Below are 25,624 nucleotides of genomic sequence, written 5' to 3'. Positions count from 1 at the left end.
GTGAATAGGAAACTACAGAGACATCACGTGGAAAACCAAGAAATAGTAACTACTGTTTCATTATTTTAACTAGAGATCGTATTCGAATCCCGCCTATGGAGTTACCTTTGCTAGGAAGTGCTTTATCCCTAAATGTAAAACTTCCCAATGCAAACATGGACAAGTTAGGCCCCAATGCGGGTACTAGCCACCAAGTTGAAAAAGAATGCAATGACGGCAATATCATCTTGGTATCAAATATAAAAATCATGTTTGTTCCTAAAAGCTTATCAGATCCAAATTATAACCAGTGCAATTCTGATCTCCAAAGATCATTCTAATGCTTCAACAGTATCCCCATATAGCACTATGATTGGGAACAACTGTTAGAGAATTGCCTGCTCTTGTTCATAATTAAATACTATAATATAACATCAGCACAAAAAAAAAGGGTCAGATCTGCGCAAGAGGCAGAAGCGCAAAAGTTAAAGCAATTTTAGGCTAATTCACTAAGAATTTAGTGCTGTGAGTTGTGGCTGGCTACTAGAGTTCATTGCAAAACGTTCCATTATTTACAAGAATGAATAATGATTGGCAAGACTTGGGAAAAAGGATTCAAGAATGGTAATTAACAAAAAGAACTGCTATTTTGAACTCTATAGCGACTACTGATTCTTCAATTGATTTTGCCAATACCTTTGAGAAGACAATCCCAACAAACCACCACAGAAAAGGGAAAACTAGGCGAAAAAGAAAGAACTACTTCCCATTAGTGTTCCCATACTTGTGAAAGGGCCATAAGTTCGCAAGGCGCTCTAGAACTGCTGCACTTTTTGAAAAGTAGCCCGAGAATCCTTGAGGGATTGATGGTGGGGGGAAATCTTCAGCCGGCATGGCGAATGGATGAATCATTTTTTCCATGTTTTCCCATGTAAGATATGATCCCACTTCTTGAAGCCTTTCAGGACCCATAATTGGCACAGTGTGCTCCTGATGCCATGAAGCTGCATCCTTGTCATTTTTCTGAATGTTATATAGAAAGAAAGTAAATGAATGGCCTGGAATTTCTACATCTTGTGAGTTTTATGCAAATCAGACTTATGAATGTAACAATGATTCGTTCCTGTGCTTTTACTGTCAGCATTATCAGAAATTAGACCTTAATGAAGTGGTTTTACAGCAGTCAGAATTTCTTTGTAATTACATTTCCTGAATGGATACAACATACCTCCAATGGTGATAGATCTGCTCCACGGCTGAAAGTCATCTCTATGCGGAACTTTTTTGGGTCTTCCAAAGCCACCTGCGCGAATAAAGTTGCTAAATGAATCCAACTTAAAAAAGAAAAACAAATCTGGATTATTACACTGAGCATTTACTTTAACAACCAATAAGAGTATTCTCCATGCTGCCATTTGCCGAAAGAGTTGAAGTAGGAACATTGGAGATGTAAAATTTGCTGGGATATACTTATCTCAAGTTGCGTCTAATAAGTTCAAAATAATGTATCTTCACCCGGGCTGCATTATTTATTCCGTTGGTTCATATACTAAGTCCATAAAAATTGTAAGAACTTATACCTGACTTTATACCTAATAAGGGTGCAGAAGTGTCCTGCTAAGAGGGTTTCCATACTTCTGCCAATGGTTCACTGATATGCTGAAAAGGTTTTAACAACTTTTTACCTTACCAACTTTTAAATTAAATCTAAGGACGCAGAAATAGTGATTCAAAACTTTTTACCTTACCAACTTTTAAATTAAATCTAAGGACGCAGAAATAGTGATTCACTTCAGTAACTAGTAATCCTGCTTTTTGTTTTTATTTGTACCTCAATAAAGGTTCAGTAGGATGTACTGACCTCTGTGTTCTCAAACATCCTCAATACAATATAACTCATGTAGTCAAGCTCCTTGGTTTTGAACAAGCGATCTAAAGCATTGTCACACACAAGGCTGGCTTCTCCATGAAGAGACTCATCCAGGTTGCAGTAACGGAGTACATTCATCAAGGAATGGATATGTGACTCCTGACAGTCAAACAATTGTAAAACTAGCAAGTTAAAAGAAAAGATAAGGGATACAAAAACAAAATTAATGATAAAAGCCAAAACAGACGAGACAAGCAAAAGCCAAAGAAGATTAAAAAATAATCTAATCATAGAAAATTTGTAGAACCGGCAAATTTAAGGAAGAAATACAAAATTATGGCGATATAGATATCATAACAAACATAAAGTCGGCTGAAGAAAGTTCAGATGGAACATTCATCTCTTTATCCAGCTGCAGGCATCAAGTGTTCTCGTCAGTTTTAAAAGTCAGAATCAGGTCAAGACCATTTATGTTTGATCATGAAATTGGTTGACTTGAAATTTGCTCCCTCATATTTCAGTATCAGGGGTTTTTAAAAATTCACAGACAAAATCAAGTAAAACACATTTACGTTTGGTCTCGTTGTAGTCGATTTGAACTTAGCTGCCTGCTATTTTTGTTTACTATCAGCATATCACCATCATTATTCATGTTTATAAACTGACATATTTCTGCTTGTTATACCTTTATGTTTTGCCAATTCTAGCTAAAAAGATAAGGATGCAGGGTTCCAAGGGTTAAGAGGAAGTGCGGAAGAAAATCACCAGTAGCAGCTGTATAATACAGTAGAAATAGTAACAAAACTCAGCCGCAGGTTTTCACTCACAGATGTAAAGTAAAGGCGTGTCCGCACATGTCTTTCTGGTGTCCTCACATTTGCATACCTAAAAACAAGAAAATTAAAAAAAAAAAAAAAACGTCAAAGAATAACACAACAGATGTTTTAGCAGATCTTCCTTGATTTATGGGGACATCTCTAAACTACAAGATAAATAAAGATTCAGCATTCTTCATTTACTAATGATAAAGACCACATACTTTGGATCTAAGCGGTACTTGGTCTCTTTGTCTTCATCATCATCCTGGTCCGTTGACTTTACACTGGTGAAGCTACTTTTCCTAAGGTCTTCACTCCTAGCGTTAAGCTTGGGATCACTCCCTGTCTTATTTACTGCTGAATGGTGGTCTTCACAACTCTTCAAGTCAGCAACACTAAGAGCTTCTTCACGAGTATTCCTCAGATCAATCAAAATTTTACCCAACAAGCGGCGAGCAATCTGAAATGTCATAATCTTAAGATGATGTATTCAAGTCTCCATGAAGCTTGCATCTGTAATAAAGCAAAGCTCTACCAGATATATGATTTAAGTGTAATTGAAAGGACTCCTATTAAACCATGGAGAGCCAAGACCATAGCCAGTGATCCATTAAGAACGCAAGCTGCAGTGCTACTCCCTTCCTTAAGCACATGTTGACGGTTGCAATGGAGAAATATGACGAAGATGAATCGATTACTTGATATTCAAATGACATAATGTATGCGTGCCAAACAAAAATGACATCTGTTCAACGTGGACAATATCCAACTTAATATCTAATATTCTAGCTCTAATACTCCAACTCGATAACACTTTACTTTTAGACGCCCCCTCAAATTCAAGATGGAATGATCAACTTGAGCTTGCTTATTTTAATAACACAAAAGAAATTTCGCCTGAATTTTTTTGGTGATTGGAATATCATCGGAAGCTTTCGTTGTCAGAATCTGGCTGGAAAAAGTGATGTTGTTGGAACATTAACTGGAAAGTAATGCAGCTCCCGTGGGGCATTCATGAGGAATAGGCGTGGAGCTGACAGAATAGTCCCTGGGATAAGAATGTTGCCTCTAGAAGAGTCGCAGAAAAGAGGGATAAGAATACAAGAAGAAAACTATAACGGGACAGGTGGCATACGACCTCCAACTGCCAGATGGAAGCTACTTGAGTCTCTAGTCTCTACCAAGATCATAGAAGATCGTAGAGGCTTAGATATCATGGGAAAAATATGAAAAAAAGATTGCTCAACAGTCTAATCAATACAAGAGACACCTTTTATAGGTGTTAAATATACATAACACATAATATTTGTGCTATGTGGAGTGTAGACTATATCGGACTCAACAACTAACTTTACCAACGGTTACCTTCCATAAGCACATATTTATAGAAGCAATGCAGACCGGAGAGGGGCTACTTAAGAACTTTTGGAAAAGTCAGAATTGCACGCAAAATGGCATCCACATGTACTTGCCTGCATTCTTTGCACCAGATTGCTGATAAACCACAACACTCTTTTAACTGATAAACCCAATAGTCTAGGTTGAAGCGCACAATTTAACTAGAAGAGGAAGAGGATTCAATCTAGATATACCTTATAGATGTAGAAGGTAACCGCTAAACTTTGATTTTTGAATACTATCCACTTCTTCATTCACTCTTAAGACTAAAGAGTGTAGGGGTGTCGGTAACAGTCAGTAGGAAATACTACATGATATACAGTTTTTGCTGCCCTTTTTCTCAACAATAGGTAGACAAGAAATATGTATGAAGTTACTCTAATTTACAGAAAGGAAGAAAGTGAAAAATGCAAATGGCTCTGAAAGTAAGAAGTTTACTTTTGATCCAATCTTCAGCTTCTGCTTTGGATTGATCCCATATTCATTAGGAATAACACCATCTGCAAGTAGCTGAGATACAAAGGCAGAGTCATATTTTGTGGAGGTCAGACATGCTTACTCTTAAGACAACACTGCAAATCCTTCATTGTACGACAACATAGAATTTTCATTTTAGTGGACACTCCAAAGTTATAGCCTAAAGATGCTCAGGTAAATCAACAATGCCATCACGGTAATTTGTCACTATAGAGAAAGAAACTTGGGGAGCTCAAATAACAGTTTTTCTAGCTCATTACATTTTGTGATCTTTTTACTCTTTCATTCTTCTTTCTTTTCCTTTTTTGGTTCTTTCATTGGGAGGAGTGTTGGAGGAGAAGACACGATCTTTCCTTTCAAAGAAAAAAAAAACACTATGCTAGTAGTTGTTCCTTCTCGTACCTGTGCAAATTCGAAGAGTTCACCCAAACCCTCTAGATTTAGATGTGAATTGTGCAAACGATCATATCTGTAACACAATTCAGAAGTTCATCGAGTAAATACAAAAACAAACACCAGATTAAACATGCTCTTTCAACGGTATTTTGATGGAGAAAAACAAAAATCAAGTAATTTTCATTAAATAAAGATGATAAGACATGTAAGAGAGTTGATTTACTTGCAAGAGTCATAAACATCTGGAATTTGAGTGATATCATAGCGGCTGCAATTGAATACTGTGTTAGGGAGAACATAAACAATAATGACACAACTCTTATCCAAAAATCGATAGCACATATTCAACAGAGGACAATCCCAAACCATTAATATCATGACACAAAGATATGAGGAGCAACTATTAAATATCCAATTTCAAAAATAAGTTAGATTCAGCTAGCAACAGCTTACTCTTTGCGTTCATTATATAAATCTCTCTCAAGTTTTCTCCACCGTGCAAACATGAGTAGAAACCCCTCACTGCCACAAGGTAAACCTGCAGCAATACGATCAACATCTATATTTGTTTTACCAAGTGCTTTAGCTTGATCATATGGCGGAATCACATCATAAGAACTTGTCTCTGCAAGTTCTTCATCTTCATCCTTAGCAAGAAGCTTCACTTGTTCTGTCACCCTCTTAGTCAATTTCACCTGATTGCAAGACAGAGATTTCTGACAGTGAAAATATAGAAAGACAGGAAGCAACACAAAGGAAAGAAGACACCAAACAACCCAATTCAAAATCTTGCAAATTAATCTGGGAATTAAAGCAACCATATCCCCGAGAAGGAAAAGGAAGTGGAACAGGGGCATAAAAAGGATAAAATTTCAACAATCGGAGAAAACAACATGCCGCTAATGCTTGAGGTTGATTTTTTATAGAAGATTGATCTAAACAGAACATGCATATGAAGACTTTACCAACTTGGGCAGAAGTTCAGATGCATTAGGTGGGAGTCCAGCTCCATCAACCATCCAAGGCTTCTCTGCTGATCCACTATTATGTAGAGTCTTTGATCCAGAAATAATTACGTCGTTCAACCTCGCCTGTAAATAGAATAATGGGAAATGTCATCTTAACCAAAGGCGGACCAATGAATTGGAAGTTGCGAGTGCACTAAAGTTTTGTACAAGTCATATCTTTTTAATAGGCCGATGCGTTCAGTCAGTTCAGTCGACACTGCATTAGATCACTTCAGCTTTTTTAGAATCATTTATGTGAAGAAAAACTCGGGTAAAAGCATATATTTTTAACAAATCTGTTGCTGGATAGATATTTACACTCTTCAATCCTCGAACACTACAAGAACTCTGGATTGAAATAACCACAACTGCAAATTAGCACCGGATAAAGATATTCACATATAATAACAAACTTAATAATACAGTGCAAAGAAGAGAAGAAACCTTAGCTTCTTTTATCTCGATACTGGCATTGGCGAGTCCATCCAGCATAGATGAATCCTTGCTAACCAGTGACACCTTCAAGTGAAGAAGAAAATATATAGTTCATTAAATCTCAGTTGTGAATTCTATTCAAGAAGCAAATCTTTGTGACATGGATACAGACCAGGATAGGTGTCAATTGACCTTCCAAGTCAAGTAGACCTTTGGCAAATGCAGCAGCAGACATCTACCAATAGTTTATGCACAAAGCAAACTCAAGGGTTAGAGGAGATTGGATAAAATAAGATGCAAGGGAAATGAAATATGAATTTTCACCAATATAAGAGATGAGGAAAACTAGAGAACTCGTATGAGATAATTTGACATACTAAAGAGTTACATAGAAAAAGAATTGGAGAACAACGAACAGTCGATACTTACAATATTAAATATTTATTAAGAAAGGAAAAGAAGCAAACCTGCACACGACCCTCATCGGAGCTGTATATCTTTAAGTCATGGCGATATGTGCTATGGAGCCGAAGTAGGCCTGTACCTTCACCTGTGATTTCAAAGTAGTTGGAATGTAGTATATGCAATAACGTAACCCCCAACCCCCAACCCCCCCCCCCCCCCCAAAAAAAAAACACACAAGTTCTCCAGTTAGCAAAATCGGAAAAAGGTTTGTTCTTCATCAAAAATCATTAATCATCTGCACCTGCAGAGCTTGGATACAACATTTTCAAAAGAAAACAAGGAAACTGAAATTTAGAGTTTGCTGATGACGCTCCCAAATTATTAAAGTTTTAGAAGGAAGAACTTTATTTGCAATATCTAAACCTCGTGTCAGAAAACATTATCAAAAGGATGATATGACTTTAGAGTAAAAGTTTGGAAAGTCAAATGCGAGATGTCCAAGAATACAAGCCAACCTGGATATATGTTATTCCGAAAGTATCTTCCAAGCTCTTCAGCCTGCAAAGGAATTTTCAAAAAACAAGAAGAAAGGTTAAAGTTATTCCCCGCAGGACAGAAACCTGTAACTGTCACAAATGCAGTTATCTATCAAATGTTAAGCCAATTTAGAATATTTACAAAACTGTTAATGCGTAACAGCACCTGCTTTCTTCCAGCATGAGTGAGAACACCTCCATATTTTAGAACCATGAGAGCTTCAACAGGTCTTTCTTCTTCACCTTCGCCATTAGATTTTGGAACCATAACCCACTTCAGTGGCTTTAGCTGAACCTTTCTATAAATCCCAGAAAAATGGCCACCCTGCAATCCAATATATAACTTAACAATTGGTAAGAACAGATCAAATTGATAGCATATCAATTTTGAACAAGTTAGCCTGCTTGGATTCTTATACTCCAATTTTCGGGAGAATACATCAGAGCAATATAAAAGACAAAAATTCCCTCGTTTAAGAAACAGCAATGAAGAAAGAGAAACAAGAATACTTTCTTTGTTAAAGTTATGCTTGCCATTATATTTTTTACCGTTTTATATCCCAGAAATCACCTCATCTGTCCGCCCGAAGACACCGGCACACCCAAAAATAAATAACACATTATTTCTAAAGGTAAGATCTAATAGTCGAGCAACAAATATCAAAATAGTTCTATTACAAAATGTTTGGATTACTGAAGTTTCTGTAATTTTGAAATCCACAAGGGAGGTAACGCGATTAAGGTAAGCCTCATAGACCATTCGTGCAATTAACCCTTTAGCTTACTACGGAGAGGTTGCAATGCCCAAATTTCACATTTGCCACTACATTTTCCTTTAACTATTGCCCTATTCTTTGATACTGATCTATAACTCTGTTGAATGGCATGTAAGCTCAAAAGCAAAGTAGAGGACATAGCAACAGAATTAAAATAACACAAGTTACTTCAAAATAAATTATAAATGAAATATTACCTTCAACAATAATCTAGATATCTAAGAAAATAAAAGGAAATAAAAACAAAATAGGTTAAGACTTTATCCTCTACTTTATTGTGATATTCCTTTCTCATTCTTTTAAGAAAAGAAAATGAAACTACTTTGCGTTACAACATGTATTAACAATGATATTATGCCATGCTAAATGCATAGAGCAAGAAAATAGTGTTGACCTCCTCAAGAACTGCTTTAACTTGACGTAGTTTCTCAGCATGCTCAAAGTCTTCTGCTTCACTATCACTTCCCCTACCAGGTCTATACAAAAGAGTGAGCAACAAATCCAGATTGTCTTTTCCAATCAGTAAATGACAATCATTTTTGCATCTTTGTAAGTGTTGCAGAATTTTCTATAAGAATGGAAGAGACTGAATAGAACCAATTTGTTGTTTTACTCTTTCATTTTCTTTCGATTCTTGTATGGGCAGGGGTGACCAGGTAAAGAAAGGTGAAAAATGACAATTGTCATTAGAATTTAGAACTAATATTTCCCCTCTAGTTTCATAACAGTGAAACCTACGAAGTACTAGCATCATTATGAGATACAGACTGAACCCAACAAGAACAAATTCTACAACTACCCCAAAGTAGGCTGTACTGAGAATTGAAAAACATAAGCAACAAGATTGTTCCCTCTGTAAATTATACATCCATATTACAATAACACACAATCCTGGAACAAACAGAAATCCTGGAAGAAGCAGAAATTTTACAACATAATGGATTCTAATACCTGGTTGAAAAGCACAGTGAAACAATGCAGATATGATCAACAATAATATGGGGTAATTCATTAATACCTTTGTTCAACAATATATAATTTGACCGAGCAAACAATTGGGACTAAAAGTTGGAATAAAGTCCTTCAAGGACAGGTAGGGCCAAAAGCAGATTAAAGATTAAATTCTGATAAGTTCAAGATTTTATCCGTGGAATTTTTAATGAGTCAAGATTTTATAAGCTTGAGCACAATCCATCTGACTTTCAGTCTATCCCTCCACCTATTTAACCATGAATGTGTGCAATAGTATACTAGGGTCTTTATTCAGCTCAGCACTAACCTATGGATGCCTTTTTGTATGAATGATAATTAACCTACTTTCTTAAATTGTGGGCATCATTTCCAAAAAATTACGCACGCATGATTATCAGCATAAGTGTGCCACTAAAACTTAAAGATAAGTTATACAAAGAAGTGGTTAGACCGACTATGTTGTATGGGACAGATTGTTGGCCAGTTAGGAGCTCTTATGTCCAGAAGTAAAAAGTTGCTGAAATGAGAATGCTGAGATGGATGTACGGGCATACCAAGTCAGATAAGATTAGGAATGAAGTCATTGGGGATAAGGTGGGAGTTGCTCCGATGGAGGATAAGATGCGGAAGACGAGGCTGAGGTGGTTCGGGCATATTAAGAGGAGAAATAGATGCCTCAGTTAAGGGGTGTGAGAGGTTGGCCTTAGTGGGTACGAGGAGGGGTAGAGGCAGACAAAAGAAGCAGTGGGATTAGGCAGGACTTACTGAGGACATGACCCTTGATAGGAGGGTGTGGAGGTCAAAAATTAGGGTAGAAGGTTAGTAGATAGTCGAGCGTGCCCCTTCTCCTTTCTTAGTCCAATAGCATTATTGCTAGTATGGCTTCGTTTTTTTCATAGATTGATATTATTACCCATTGTTTGATTGCTATCTTTACGTGGGCTTTCTTAATATCTTGTGTTCGTTTTAGATTGCTATTACTACTTATTGTGTGATTGCTTTCTTTGCCTTGTTTTTCTTAATATCTTGTGTTGTTACTACTTGTCTTCACTGCACTTCTCATCTTTTCTGCCGCTGAGGGTCTATCGGAAACAACTTCTCTATCCTTCCAGGGTAGGGATAAGGTTGCATAATTCCCACCTTCCCTAGACCCCACTCATGCGATTACACTGGTTTGTTGTTGTTAATGATGATAATCAGCATGACATTGTTCAAATTTTCAATTTATTTCAGCACAAAAATTGCTTCTTTTCAAGTTAAAATCTATCAAGTTGATAGTCTTCAAAGTTACTCTTACATTTATTATTTCACCTCAGCTAATTTGGTGAATCGTGCACACGTTATACTTGTTTGGAGCTGAAGATCAAAGCACAGAAGGCAATAGCAAAGGTGAGTTTAAGAAATCAATATAATTGAACTTCTATTAAGAATGACAATAAGTTTCACTTACCTAGTACGTGGTACTAGAGCTCTGGTGGCATCCAAAAGATCTTGCAATTGCACAGCACTCTTAAGCTTTGTCTGGAGCAGATTGTGAAGAGAAAAGAACAATAACAATCCTCTAAAACATTGGGAATATAATTTAGAAATAGGATAATGAAAAGCAAAGAAGCACCTCAGATCTAGGTCTACCCCCGTTGTATTTTAACATCAAATTTAAGAGCTTTTCCTCAGTGACCTTGAACTTCACTTTCTGTTTTGGAGTTCTATCACCACTGCACAAATTGAGAGTGATTGAAGAGAGGAAAATAGAAGGTCTTAGTCAACAAAGGAAGCAAAGCAAACGGGCATGTCTTACTGTCGAATAATTGCAATAACGGATCGTAGCTCCTCTGATTGTCCAAATGTGCCAATAAGCCCACTTCCTTGACGTGTTAGTCCCTCAGAAGGCTGAACTGGTTCATTGACCTTCCATGGTAAAGTTGGTGGGATTGTGGATGAAAGATGTGGAGCTTTCGCATCTAGAAATATCTTCCTCAACACACATGCCGCATCATCATAGTACCTGCACTCAGACATCATTGTGGTAACTCTCTTTTAGAATCAAGCAACAGTAATGCACACACAGAAGATGACACTAGTGCTACCGATTCTGCCGTTACTAATAGTATTACAATACTCGATAACAGTAATGATAATGCTAATAATGAAAATACGACCAACAATTATAAAAAATAAGTCGAGACAAAACATTTTAACTTCAAAATCATGCCGTATGTATGAAGTTGCACTGAAGAATGAAGACACTTTAGCAAACACATGAACTAAATTTTCAACTACAAACTCCAGCTCTTATCAGTGGGAGTACCACAGTGAGATGTGCAGTCAAAACATAGATGGGCAGGCAAGGAGAGGAAATTATAAGCATGGGGTCTTAACCAAATTAAGCATATAAATCTTGAAACATTGTTCATGACAAAAAGTGAACCTATTGATGTTGACATACTCTTAACACATAAGTTAGGTTCAAATATTTCTTTGTTTATCTTTTATCCCTTTTTGGGTGTAGTTTATCCGACTAAGAACTGGCCATTATTGGCACTCTATGTGCTAGGAGCCCCTACGAATTTTGTTATGTGAAAGTCGATGCAGACTCATTCACTTGAATTACGACTTCTCTTGAACGGAAAAAAAATCGTTAAAGATGTACAGAATTAATCTCTCTCCAGTGCATAATCCATCTTTGAGAGTTCATATTTAAGAGGAAGTAGATGGGTCCAGATTAATTGATTACTTTCACCTTACTTAAACAATGTTAATCCGTCCAGTCATTGGTTTCTCCCTGCCATTTAAGGAAGAGCTTGTGGTCCGGCTCTTCCCCGGACCCCGCGCATAGCGGGAGCTTACTGCACCGGGCTGCCCTTTCTTTTTATTTATTTAAGGAAGTGCTTCTGTTTTGCGTTTCATTTTTTCTTTTTCTTTTCGCAATTGGGGCAGAAGATACATGTTCGATTTGTATTATGAAGCTGATAGAGAAATGCTGAAAAATGAAAACAGTTACTAGACTTGACTGGGAGTCCTATTTACTTTCTTATTGGTGAAGAACATGAAGCATTGTAAACATTACTTGTAAGAGTTCTTCACAAAGCTCCAGCCATTCACATCGCAAACATAAGAACGCCCCTCACAACGCAACAGATCGAAGCCACAAACCTAAATAAAAGAAAGAGAAAATGTCATCTTTTTCTTTGCCGAATCACATGGAGGAACAAGGTCATCGATGCGCTTAAAAAGATTATCAAACAAAAATTGCCAGCACAGTATGCCGCAGGCTAGAGGTCAGAGAAAGAAGTATTAACGTATTTCTCAAGTCTTATAGCTGGGGTGAGGGAGGGGGACTAGCCTCATTTATCTTTTGCATTTGGATGATTCTGCACATGCCACAAAAGTTTCACCAAAGGCTAGAGAGAACTAGAGCAAAGTGTTACCCATTTTGAGATAGAATCAACCAACAAAACCATGAAAACAAAATGGGAAATATCTAATAAACACATGGTACATTGAAGCGGATCATGCTGCCTCAACACTAGAGAGAGAGAGAGAGAGAGAGAGAGAGAGAGAGAGAGAGAGAGAGAGAGAGGGAGCACTGAAATAAACCTATAAAAAGCAAAAGATGAGGACGCAAATACCTAAACTAGCTGCAATAGCTTTCACCATGCTTATTAAGATCAAGGAAACTCATATTTTCAAATGTTGTAGACAAATATTTTGAGACTTAAGTGACTTACTGCTTGCCTGAAAGCTATGCAAACTTCTCTTGCCATTTGCTTCTCCACAGGGGTTAATAGAACAGGATATCGGACCTGCCAAATGAAGCAACTTTGAACATTTAGCCAAATAAATGCACATATCAGCTGCTAGAGGAAAAGATCAGACTTCACCAATTTATTTATTTTAAGGAGCTTTTAGTGGGATATAAGTTTGTCTCCTGAGCCTTATATATGGGGAGATTCCCGACATCAATAAATTATTACTTTATTAAAACTAATTCTGTCTCCTGAGCCAAGTGCAACACAGTGACTAAACCAAACAGTACAGAAGAAGATGATATCACCATTGTTTTCCCTTCTCCCCCACTTTTCTCTTCGACAATAGGCCTCAGGATATGACAAAACAGGAAAGGGAGAAAAAACGGACTTCAAAGATGTCGAGGATGTTAAAGAAATTACTAACTTCTTTTCCATCAGGATTTCTCATCACAACTCCATCAACAACAGGAGATTTTCTTGCCTCTGCATGTGCATATTCTGGGCCAACAGTATACACCTATGTAAATATAAAAAGAGAAACTCAAAGGCATGAATGCATCACGGGCAAAGTTATACAATTCTGAAGCCGTGCAAAAGGATTTTGAAGCATGGATTTTTCCACATAATGGAGACCACTTACGAGTCAAAGAGGTAAAAGCATGGAAAGCTAAGAACATATTTAAGAAGCATGGAAATTTGGGAACATCACTATCTCCATGATGGACACTCCCTGAGGAAATTGTTGGACTTGCAGTTTAGCTCTCCACAATTTTTCTTTGGTTAGCATTTAACTACTCCCTCCCTCCCCTTGCTCTTCTTTTTTTAGCGCATACAAATAGATATTCAAGAATGAATTCGAAAAGAAGAAGAAGAAGAAGAGCAAGATACAACTTATCTTTACCATTAACAGAGGCCTGCCCAAAAAATTACTAACTTCCTTGGTTTCTCTGTCTCCTCTAGTAATCTAAACCAAAAATTTCACCTAAATTCTTACTCATTAGTCTTGTCACTACACTCTATTCTCCTACTTTTAAGCTCATTATCTCATTTTTCTAATCTTTCTTCAAGAAGTTTTAGAAATTATTTCACTCTAAATTTTAACAACTTACATTTAAAATGAAACAACTAACAATTCTTATTGAATGTATATTCATGGATCAAGTGTGCCATAATTTCAAGTACTGATAAAGTACTGTTAACTACTTTTTTGAACTAGCTCCTGAATATATTGTATCTTGATTCCCAGTCATGTATTGCATCATTGTTTAATGTAATTACACTTTCTCCTCACTGTATCTATTATCTAATAAAAATAATATAAAACTTTTGGACCCACTTTTGATGTCTTTTTGCCAGACATAACAATACCTGAGATATGCTACCCACAGAAAAAGAAAATCAAGTTTAATTGCCAATAACAGTTAATCTCATTCACTGATAGATACTGAAGTATAAACTTACGAACCTTAACATCTGTTCCTCCAGTAGGCATGAACTCCTCATATATGTAGGATCCTTCACGTCTCACTCTTCTAACTTCTGGATGGAATTCACTTGAGCGGTTACCAACCTGAAAGAAAGAAGGAAGTTAAAGTGCATACTATCAACTTTGATGCTCATCATATGTAAATACAACAAATAAATGTAAAAAGTGGCAGAAGCAAAGATATATGGATGACTTAATAAGTGAACTTCAATTGTTAGAAGTTGCAATGCGTTTGAAAGATATGAATAAGGATGCTCGCTGCAAGTTTAACACATTTTGCTCTCATACTTTCCATTATAAAGGAAATGTCACAAGTAGACACCTACAGAAATTGCCAGTAGTCTTTGAAGCCCAAGGAGAAGCAGGAACTGAAATAAGACTTGACAATATCATAATGAAAGTAATGATCTTTTAAGTATCATCACGGATGTTGGACGAAGGATTGAAGTTAAGGAACATATTAAATCCTTCTCCGGAATTATTGCCCGGGCAATGTATAATGAAATTATCCGAGCAGACAAATGCAACTCTCTCCTAGCCAAATGTCTAAATTTCTCTCTGCAGCATTTAAAATCTATCTGTAAAATAATTGTATCCGTGACACAGCTAAAGAAAAAAGTCACTGGATCACCACAGATCATCGAAATCATTCTCAATCACCCATTGCGGGTTTCTATACAAGACATTGTGGATTAGAATACAAGAACATTGCAAGAATATCCATAAGCAGAGCAGCCGCAGTCTCAGACACAAAAGGAAGCTGGTCAAAGAAAAACTTGTCTATGAAAGCAATTCCAAATCTTTGCTCAAACAATATGTCATTTATAATTTTCACCTTTCGGAACAATTCCTTCATTCCCCCGCCTGCTGAACTAGGGTAATATATCATTATTCTGTGATCATCACCTACTCAAACAATGAGAGACTGAATAAGCCAGTGAAAATGGTATTTGCATAATATCAGAAATGCAGCACATTCAAAAGCAAATTCTCACAGTTAGAAAACCTGCATTAGTAATAGCAGTCATAAGATATAAGCAATAAACCTTAGGTCTAAGTGCAAAGCCAACTAAACTTTTCAAACTCCATTTAGCAGTCATAACCTAATATAAATCATTTTGGTTTCTCATCCAAGCAAAACTTAGCCAAGAGGCATCCATGTGTATCCCACTATTTGGATAGCATCAGGTGGTCATTTATTTAGCAAATTTTGCAAGGAACACATAAATATGTGTCTTGCCTTCTGACATATTGCAGTCTATTGAAGCCATATGTTGTAGTTATAGTGCAAACAACATATTAAGAAGCTAATCGATCAGAGAGAAAAAAAACAAGAGCACATATTTATAAAAACCTCACAAAGATGGGAAGGCAGGAGACTCACCATTAACAGGCTTTTCCACGAGAGGTTTGCAAAAGCGATTCCCATGAACTTCAACAAAGTCATCTTCTTCAACAAAATAATCCAGTTCTTGATAAGGCACCTCTCTATTAACGCAAGCATATCTTGGAACTGGGATTCCAAACATATCAAGATGCTGAAATACCACAAAGCAAAACAAAAAATGAAAAGTGTCTAAATAATTCCTTTTTTTTTATGGAAATACAAAATCAAGAAGATACTGATTTCATACAAGGTTAGTTTTTACATTGACAAGTCCCTCACAGAAGGGGGAAAGGGTTTCCAACAGGAAGATGAAGGCCGAAAAGTCTAAAGTGGAGATATCAATAAGCTGTCTTGACAACTTTGAAGTTGAAGTATAAACAAAATGATTTGAAGTTTAAGTTGGGAGAAAGCTTGTCGGATATTTAGCAGAAAGCTTGGATTGGCAATACTTGAAAAAGCCAACTAATCCGGTTAACCAATTAAATATCGTTCCTACATTTCCCTAGTTCTTTTTTTCTTTATCTTTTTTTCTTGTAAGTCATTCCTATTCTTCCTCGTAATATGGAAAGAGTTCAAAGGGATATTCAGATGGTTTTGCAGAAGATTTTACCAAATAATATGTTCTAATCTTTTTTTCATTTCTTCATGTTAAAATAAAATTGGTCCAAATAGAGGAAGTGAATAATGAGGAATCTTATAGACCCAAACTTTTGAGGTGTAGCTGTGTTGAAATAAGCAGTTGAATGTATCACAAAAGGTAATCAACTTACATATTCATAATGCTTATGGGAAAATGCTTATAGGAATCTACTTTTTGCTTTATTGCTTGTATACGTGAGATTTTCCCGTTATTAATAAAATTACTTACCTTACCAAAAAATATGTGTCAATCACAAACGAGCTACAGGAAAAGGAGGAAAATATATATTCATTCTTAGAACATAAGTGAAGTTGAAAATGATCTTTCTGAAGTCTATTGGCGTTAGTATTCATGTTACTGACACGGGCACTGCTCAGTTCTAAAATATGATCATGCTGAAATTGGCCATATCCTACTCTGACCCTCGATAATGCTGAAGCACGATCACATTATATCTTGAACAGGGCATTCAAACCTACTTGGCAAACATGTTGAGGAGTATAAAGGGTACATAAAGCACAACTTTAAGTTTATAACAGTGTTTTGGATGTAAGCCGGCAGCGAATGTATTTGTACTCACACCCTCGAAGAAAAATACAACAATTTTACAACTAAAAATGGCAGTGCACAAATACAATTGTGAGTCTGCAACCAGAGAACTCGTTGAAGAAGTGGACAACCGAGAATTACGATCTGGTAAAAAGGGTAATGTAATTAATTTATTCACCTTATGTCTGCATTACATTATGAATCCAATCTGCTTTGAACGAATGACTATTAGCATTTCACTCTAATATATTTATTTCGCAGGGAATCATGTTGCTACAAAGTATGTGAATAACCTTCAGACAGACAGCTAAAGGAAGCATAGCAATCAATTAGTGCAGTTTTTTGTTGATAAATACGCTTAACGAGAAAACACTTTTAGACGAACAAGTCAAGGCCAATTTAATCTTCAAAATATAAGCTGTTTCCCCTTTTCCTTGGGCCTGAACATCACAACAAGAAAAAACATAACTGGTGCAAACCTCATATACTTTTCTGCGATCATGAAGAAGGTGTTGCGGCTCCAATTCATTCACAATGAAAGGCCTAAGACAGAGGAATCGATATATCATCATAAGAATGTAGAAAACAGTAATGACAGAGTTTCAAGAATTGGTTAAAGTCATTTCTTCAATGATTTGAATGGAAAAACAACAAAGAGAAATAAAAGAAGTGGTTCTCGTTATATGCCAAGCACTCGCATCCTAGTCATAAGAAAGCAGAGGAATATTTTTCGGAACTTAGCATACTTAATGCTACCAGATTTTTTGGTCTTAAGACCTGGTCTAGACAAGTGTAATATGCCCAGAAAGCTGTTATTGTCATTACAATGACAAAACTTTAACTACTTATGGGGTAGTGGTAAGAAATTGTATATTTCCAACCAAGACAAAAGACAGAGTTTAGTGAAAGATCACCAAAAGATACACAGGAAAAAAACAGAGGATAGACACGGTGCATCGACATGGCACAGAAGGAAGTCAGAGAGGGAGAGAGAAATGTTGAATGGCAGAAATCCCATATCAGTGAAGTACCCTATAAAAGGAGGTCTAATGTTTAGGATTTAAACAAGCCTCTCATTTGCCTTTTTATTTTCTTAAGGCATTTGTATCTTCTCTCTTTAGTATTATTTCACTTGTATTTTTGGAGTGGAATAAAATATTGGTTGTGTCCGAGGAGTAGGCAAAATTTGGCTGAACCTCGTAAATTCTGGTGTTTCTTTTATTATTCCTTTATTGTCTTATTTATTATTTGGCGGCTGTCATAATTTTTGGTATAGTAGTTGTGACTTATTCACACTATATACATTTGGTTTCCGCAACAATTGGTATCAGAACCAAGGTACTGTCTAAGTATGCTCTGTGGTTGCAGCATTGCATAGTCTGATCTTCCACATCAGAAAAGATTTATCTTGGTAACTAAGTTAAGGTTCTGTCTAAGTATGCTCTGTGGTCGCAGCTTAGTCTGATCTTCCACACCACAAAGGAAATAATCTTGATTTTTGTCGTCAGCTATTAAATAATATTTGTGTCAAAGATGGGAGACAATAAACAAGAAGAATCTACATCAAGTGTCAACAATACGTCATCATTGGCATCTTTGCTTATGACAAGAATTGTGTCAAATGCGAAATTTGCGGTAGAAATTTTTGACGGATCAGGACATTTTGGGATGTGGCAAGGCGAGGTTCTAGATGTCCTTTTTCAACAAGGGCTAGATCTTGCCATTGAAGAAAAAAGTCCAGATGTTATTGGAGAAGAAGATTGGAGAATTATCAACCGTAATGCTTGCGGTACCATTCGATCCTACCTTGCTAGAGAGCAGAAATATCCATACACAAAGGAAACTTCTACAAGTAAATTATGGAAAGCACTGGAGGATAAATTTTTGAAGAAAAACAGTCAAAATAAATTGTACATGAAGAAGAGACTGTTTCGCTTCACCTATGTTCCTGGTACCACAATGAACGAACATATCACCAGTTTCAATAAGTTGGTCACAGATTTGCAAAATATGGATGCAACTTTTGATGATGGTGACTTGGCCTTGATGTTATTGGGGTCACTTCCTGATGAGTACGAGCACCTTGAAACTACTCTACTCCATGGGAATAACGAAATTTCTCTCAGAGAAGTTTGTTCGGCTTTGTACAGCTATGAACAAAGAAAGGGAGAAAAACAAAAGGGCGGAGAAGGAGAAGCACTGGTTGTGAGGGGTCATCCTCAAAATCAAATGAGGACAAAGAAGGGAAGATCCAAGTCAAGATCTAAACCCAGCAAAGATGAATGTGCCTTTTGTCGAGAAAAGGGGCACCGGAAGAAAGACTGTCTGAAGTTGAAGAATAAGGCCAAACATAACAATGGAAAGGCCATTACGGATTCAAATGTAGCTGATTGTGATGATTCAGACTTCTCATTAGTTACAGCAGAGTCATCAACATCATCAGACGTATGGTTGATGGACTCGGCTTGTAGCTATCATATGTGTCCCAACAGGGACTGGTTCGTGGAATTTCTAGAAGGAGAATATGGAGTCATCCACACAGCGGATAACAGTCCTCTTACCTCATATGGCATTGGTTCAATACGATTAAGGAACCATGATGGAATGATCAGAACATTAACAGATGTTCGATATGTACCGGATTTGAAGAAGAATCTCATCTCTGTGGGAGCCCTAGAATCAAAAGGGTTCAAAATCATTGCAGAAAATGGAGTGATGAGAGTATGCTCCGGTGCACTAGTGGTAATGAAGGCCAATCGGAAGAACAATAACATGTACCGTTATCGCGGTAGTACAGTTATTGGGACAGCGATAGTAACATCCATTGACGAAAAAGAGGCAGAAGCAACCAGGCTATGGCACATGCGCTTGTGACATGCTGGAGGAAAATCCTTGAAAACTTTATCAGATCAAGGATTGTTAAAAGGAGTAAAGCCTTGCAACTTGGAGTTTTGCGAGCATTGTGTCAAAGGGAAACAGACAAGGGTTAAATTTGGTACATCGATCCATAATACTAAAGGCATTTTGGATTATGTACACTCTGATGTTTGGGGTCCTTCCAAAACACCTTCATTGGGAGGGAAACACTATTTTGTAACCTTTGTTGATGATTTTTCCCGAAGAGTGTGGGTGTATACAATGAAAAGCAAAAATGAAGTGCTGGGAATTTTTCTCAAATGGAAGACGATGGTGGAGAATCAAATAGGCAGGAGGATCAAGTGTATTCGCACAGACAATGGAGGTGAATACAAAAATGATCATTTCAATAAGATCTGTGAAAATGATGGCATCGTCCGACACTTCACTGTTAGACATACACCACAACAGAATGGAGTGGCAGAACGTATGAACCGGACCTTGCTGGAGAAGGTACGGTGTATGTTGTCCAATGCTGGCTTGGGCAAAGAATTTTAGGCTGAGGCAATTACATATGCATGCCACCTCATTAATCGTCTACCATCTGCTGCTATTGATGGCAAGACACCATTTGAAAAATGGTATGGAAAGCCTGCTGTAGATTATGACTCTTTGCACGTGTTTGGCTCAACTGCATATTATCATGTGACAGAGTCAAAATTGGATCCAAGGGCAAAGAAGGCTAATTTTATGGGAATTACTTCTGGAGTCAAAGGATATCGCTTATGGTGCCCTATGACAAAGAAAGTAATATTCAGTAGGGATGTTACCTTTAATGAATCTGCTATGGTAAATAAGGTAACAGAAGATACCAAACAAAATGAAGATGCTTCTAAGCAGGTGGAGTTTGAGGGAAAATTTATTTTTCCTACACAAGAAGCAGAGGAGGAAACAAATGAAGATTATCCTCTGGAAGGAGAGCCAGTAGAGGAGATTCCAACTCAGGAACCTCAAGAACAACTTGAATCAATAGCAACCAGCAGGCCAAAAAGGACAATAACGAAACCTGTTCGTCTCATAGAGACGGTTGCTTGTGCAACCTCAATTGTAGCTGATGATGTTCCTACCACTTATAAAGACGCAGTCCAAAGTTCAGAAGAAGATAAGTGGAGGATTGCCATGAATGATGAAATACAGTCCCTTCATCAGAATCATACATGGAGATTGGCCAATCTCCCGAAGGGAAAGAAAGCAATTGGGTGCAAATGGGTATTTGCAAAGAAGGAAGGATTTCCTAACCAAATAGATGTTCGCTACAAAGCAAGATTGGTGGCCAAAGGATATGCTCAAAAGGAGGGAATTGATTACAATGAAGTGTTTTCTCCAGTTGTAAAACATTCCTCCATTAGAATTATGTTGGCTTTGGTAGCACAGTTGGATTTGGAACTAGTTCAGATGGATGTAAAAACTGCGTTTTTACATGGAATCTTGGAGGAGGAAATCTACATGTCTCAGCCAGAAGGATTCAAAGTTGTTGGAAAAGAAAATATGGTGTGCAAACTTGAAAAATCGTTGTACGGATTGAAACAATCTTCTAGACAATGGTACAAGCGATTTGACGAGTTTATGTTGCGGCAAGGGTACAAAAGAAGCAAATACGATCATTGTGTATATTTGCGCAAGCTTAAAGATGGTTCCTTTGTATATCTTCTCCTATATGTTGATGATATGTTGATAGCTTCCAAGAATTTGGAAGAAATTGATAAGTTGAAAATTCAACTAAAGAAGGAGTTTGAGATGAAGGATTTGGGTGAGGCAAAGAAAATTCTTGGCATGGAGATAATAAGAGATAGACGTTCAAAGAAACTCTGTTTATCTCAGAAAGAATATTTGAAAAGAGTACTACAACGTTTTGGCATAGATGAAAAGACTAAGCCAGTTAGTACTCCACTTGCTCCCCATTTTAAGCTAAGTAATACTATGTCGCCAAAGGATGAAGCTGAACGAGAGTATATGTCAAAGGTACCATACGCAAATGTTGTTGGTAGCTTGATGTATGCAATGGTCTGTACGAGACCTGACATTTCACAAGTTGTTGGAGTTATTAGCAGATATATGCATAATCCAGGAAAGGAGCATTGGCAAGCTGTGAAGTGGATTCTACGGTATATTCATAATACTGTAGATGTTGGGTTAGTTTTTGAGCAGGAAGGCAATCAGTCTGTAGTTGGATATTGTGATTCAGATTTTGCTGGTGATCTGGACAAACGAAGATCAACTACTGGTTATGTGTTTACTTTTGCAAAAACATCAGTTAGTTGGAAGTCTACTTTACAGTCAACAGTTGCTTTGTCTACAACAGAGGCAGAGTACATGGCTATTACAGAGGCTGTGAAGGAGGCAATTTGGCTTCAAGGGTTGCTAAAGGAGCTTGGTGTTGAACAAAAAAATATCACAATTTTTTGTGATAGTCAAAGTGCTATTCAATTAGCGAAGAACCAAGTTTATCATGCAAGGACGAAGCACATTAATGTTCGGTATCATTTCGTACGAGAAATCATAGAAGAAGGTGGAGTCACGGTGAAGAAAATTCATACTACAGAGAATCCTGCTGATATGCTGACAAAAGTGGTAACTGCGATCAAGTTTCAACATTGTTTGGATTTGATCAACATTGTTGAACACTGAAGATTGAAGATGAAGACACAACTAAAATTTTGTTATTGAGAGAAAATTGAAGATGTGAAATTTTGCCAAGGTGGAGATTTGTTGAATGGCAGAAATCCCACATCGGTGAAGTACCAATTTTGGTTGGTACTTCACCCTATAAAAGGAGGCCTAATGTTTAGGATTTAAACACACCTCTCATTTGCCTTTTTATTTTCTTAAGGCGTTTGTATCTTCTCTCTTTAGTATTATTTCACTTGTATTTTTGGAGTGGAATAAAATATTGGTTGTGTCCGAGGAGTAGGCAAAATTTGGCTGAACCTCGTAAATTCTGGTGTTTCTTTTATTATTGCTTTATTGTCTTATTTATTATTTGGTGGCTGTCATAATTTTTGGTATAGTAGTTGTGACTTATTCACACTATATACATTTGGCTTCCGCAACAAGAAAAAGAGGAAGAACATCAAAACTATATCTGGAAAGATAAAAGCAAAAAGTGTCTCATCTTCTAGTTGCATTCACTTGTCTTCACAAACTAAAAATCTGCTACCAAATCTTTGCACCTTGCCGAAACAACAATCATTCCGCATCTTTTTCACATGCAGATTAAATGAAAAAATCAATTGCAAACAACAAAAGTTCTACACATCAGCATAGTATGCTTTATCAAAGTTGACGAGGCAAAAGAAAAGGAGTTTAACAGTCTGTATGACATCAGAAAACATAAGCTCGTTGTTTCAATGTGTGAATGACCAATTTCTTACGACTCTTTAAACACCTTTAATTATAGGCATGACTTTTGAACACATCATGAAAGCATGATAAAAGGGTTTCACTTACTTTCTCAATGCAGCATATTCTTCAACCTTCTCCAAAGGATATCCACTGGAATGGAAGGCAATCAAGCAATCACATACCGGCCAGCTGCAAACATGATATATTCACCCCATCAATAATGTGTAGAGTATATAGTGAAAAGAATTGCTCTCAGTTACATGTAAGAACAAAGCATATAAAACATAAGGTTGAAAAAATTTGCAAGTTAGTGGTAATGGCTGATTAGAAAGACAAAATGTTCTTTAAGAATTAAACTCATGCATCAGCAAACAGAAATATTATATAGTATAAATTGAAGTAGTATACTAGCAATTGAAGTCAGAGTTGATTCTGGAATAAGTACCTCTCGATTGGATCCTCGAGAATAACTTTGTCCCCAAAATGAACTACCTGCAAGTATATACATCTTATCAGAAAAACGAATAAATCTTAATAATAAACAACGAAAGCAGCAAAATTAGTAAAACAGTTGTTTTAAATACTTCCTTTTGTAGACATAAATGAATAAAATTGTCCCATCCCTACCTCTCTAAAGTTTTCAGATTGAATGGTTCACACAATTTAACATGGTAAATTAGTAGGTAGAGATCTTTACTTCAACTCTCACCATCACCACTCGACAAAAATATTTCACTTACTTGGTCTAAGAAAAAAAAAATTAGACGTGTGAGTGAGCTAATTGTGTTCCAGATATAAGTAAATAAAAGTGTCCACCCAAGGGAAGCAGAAGGAGAACCATGAGGTCTCAAGTTTAAATCCCATCAAAGGCAAAAAAATACTAGGTAATTTCTTCCCATTTATCTAATCGATCTAATCCTTGGTGGACAGAGTTATCCAATACTCATGTTGCTAGCCAGAACACCACCACTGTCATAAATAAATAAATAAATAAGTCACCTATCTAATAGTCCTAGCAGGTAATCAGTCAAGATGCATGCGAACGGACCACCGTCATAAATTAAATAAATAAAATGTCCCCTATCTAATAGTCCAAAGCTTTCAAATAACACTAACGCACAATTCAACAATTCCACTGTCAGAACACTCTGCTTTACTCACTGGCGGTGCTTTTTCTTTTTCACAATTTTCAGGAGACGGAATAATTTACGGGTTAAGCAAACAAAATTAAAAAGGTGGCGAGATAGTTTAACAGTGAATGAATTACCTCAAATTCACCAAACGATTGTAATCTATCAAGTATCTGTCCCATGGGAGCCGAAAATACCTAAAAATCAAAATTCAACAATTGAAAGACAAAAAAAAGTATCATTACGAGTGAAAATAGTTTTTGATATGCTAATAAATATAGCAGTGGTAATTTTGCATGCGCTCTGGGCGAAAATGAATTTAAATAAATTAAAGGAAGAGAACCTCCGGGCCGCATTTCACCTTCTTTTCCATTACACAAACACCTATCCTTATCTTCTTTTCCATCTCTTTTTTTCCCTCTCTATTTCTCTCTTTTACCGATGAAAAGCTTCGAACATGCTTTTAAATCTCTTATTTTCACTGCTCTGAAAAAAGAAAAAATTAGCAAATCCAAACAGTCATTATACACATTCAATGTACGAAAAGCACACGTATGATAGATAGAAGGAAAGGGAAAAATAATGAAAATGAATGAAAAATATAGCAAAAAATAAGTAAAAGTGTAACTATAAACCGTAAGATTCGCGGTAGTTGTAACGGAAAGGAGAAAAAAATGGAGATTTTGCTACTTGCTGAAAAAGTTGTAGTATTAAGCAGCAGCTAATAAGAAGTAGAGGGAGTCACGAGAGCAGAAAGCGCACTGCGGTCTGCGGGCGGATAGGCTGCTTGACACGCGTAGCTGTAGACAAAAATATTTTTTGCCTTGATTCCGTATACTTTTTACATGGTCGATCTCAAGTCAGGATAGAAAAAGAAGGATATTGCCTATGGCTAAAATCAACGTAAAACTTGCCATGAATCTCACAATATGCCCGCCCCAAGCCTAGTTGTTGTGTTTTAAAAGGTTTACTTGGGATTCGCTTGGCGGCACTATCAAAACGCGTTGAGACTTAGGTATAGAGCCTAATTTTGCGAGTTTAATTGTCTGATTGTATGCCCGAAACATGCCTAATATTCGCCATTCGCGGTTCGCCTAAAAGTTTCTAGTGCAAAGTATACGTCAAATCCCTTAATTGGTATTGTTGGCACTCAAAATTCTTTAACAAATAAGGGGTCATTTGGTATGAGGTATAAGTAGGTATAAGGGTGGCATAAAAATTTAATACCACATTAATATTCTGTTTGGTTAGCAAACCAGGTATAAGTTATCCCGGTGTTAAATTAACACCGGGATAACTTATACCTTATAGAAGGTGGGGTAATTAGCACCAGTATAACTTATACCTTCTTCCTAG

At 36.8% G+C, this 25,624-nt stretch overlaps 1 protein-coding gene across 5 annotated transcripts; it reads right to left on the bottom strand.

Moving 5' to 3' along the window:
- Positions 1-465: 465 nt before the first annotated feature.
- On the bottom strand, positions 466-25,080 carry LOC107823876 (inositol hexakisphosphate and diphosphoinositol-pentakisphosphate kinase VIP2). Of its 5 annotated transcripts, none has more exons than XM_016650578.2 (31): positions 24,904-25,080; positions 24,612-24,754; positions 24,406-24,465; positions 23,584-23,630; positions 23,244-23,327; positions 17,360-17,423; positions 15,689-15,842; positions 15,140-15,210; positions 14,284-14,388; positions 13,243-13,335; positions 12,798-12,872; positions 12,137-12,222; positions 10,868-11,074; positions 10,685-10,784; positions 10,520-10,590; positions 8,492-8,573; positions 7,488-7,646; positions 7,301-7,343; positions 6,848-6,930; positions 6,553-6,615; positions 6,390-6,464; positions 5,904-6,029; positions 5,392-5,633; positions 5,162-5,206; positions 4,945-5,011; positions 4,504-4,575; positions 2,889-3,127; positions 2,677-2,734; positions 1,841-2,008; positions 1,208-1,282; positions 466-1,002 (listed from the first exon to the last, which is right to left on the bottom strand). In XM_016650578.2, the coding sequence occupies exons 2-31, from the start codon at positions 24,672-24,674 to the stop codon at positions 739-741; spliced, it is 3,141 nt and encodes a 1,046-aa protein (XP_016506064.1). In that variant the 5' UTR covers positions 24,675-24,754; positions 24,904-25,080; the 3' UTR covers positions 466-738. The 5 variants fall into 5 exon arrangements, with proteins under 5 accessions (XP_016506064.1, XP_016506065.1, XP_075100587.1 ...); XM_016650579.2 differs by having other exon boundaries at positions 24,630-24,754; positions 24,904-25,079; XM_075244486.1 differs by lacking the exons at positions 24,406-24,465; positions 24,612-24,754; positions 24,904-25,080 and adding an exon at positions 23,766-23,854.
- Between the last annotated feature and the right edge of the window lie 544 nt (positions 25,081-25,624).

The sequence above is a fragment of the Nicotiana tabacum genome, chromosome 22 (assembly GCF_000715075.1).
Source record: "Nicotiana tabacum cultivar K326 chromosome 22, ASM71507v2, whole genome shotgun sequence".
Lineage (NCBI taxonomy): Eukaryota > Viridiplantae > Streptophyta > Magnoliopsida > Solanales > Solanaceae > Nicotiana > Nicotiana tabacum.
Note: the sequence above shows the minus strand (reverse complement) of the source record. Positions and strands in the feature narration are given on the sequence as shown.

Coding starts and splice junctions, on each gene's coding strand:
- LOC107823876 (XM_016650578.2), bottom strand. CDS start 24,674: ATGGAAAAGAAGATAAGGATAGGTGTTTGTGTAATGGAAAAGAAGGTG. Junction 12,873..13,242: donor GAAATCCTGATGGAAAAGAA/GTTAGTAATTTC, acceptor TTCATTTGGCAG/GTCCGATATCCTGTTCTATT. Junction 7,344..7,487: donor CTCATGCTGGAAGAAAGCAG/GTGCTGTTACGC, acceptor ATTCCTTTGCAG/GCTGAAGAGCTTGGAAGATA.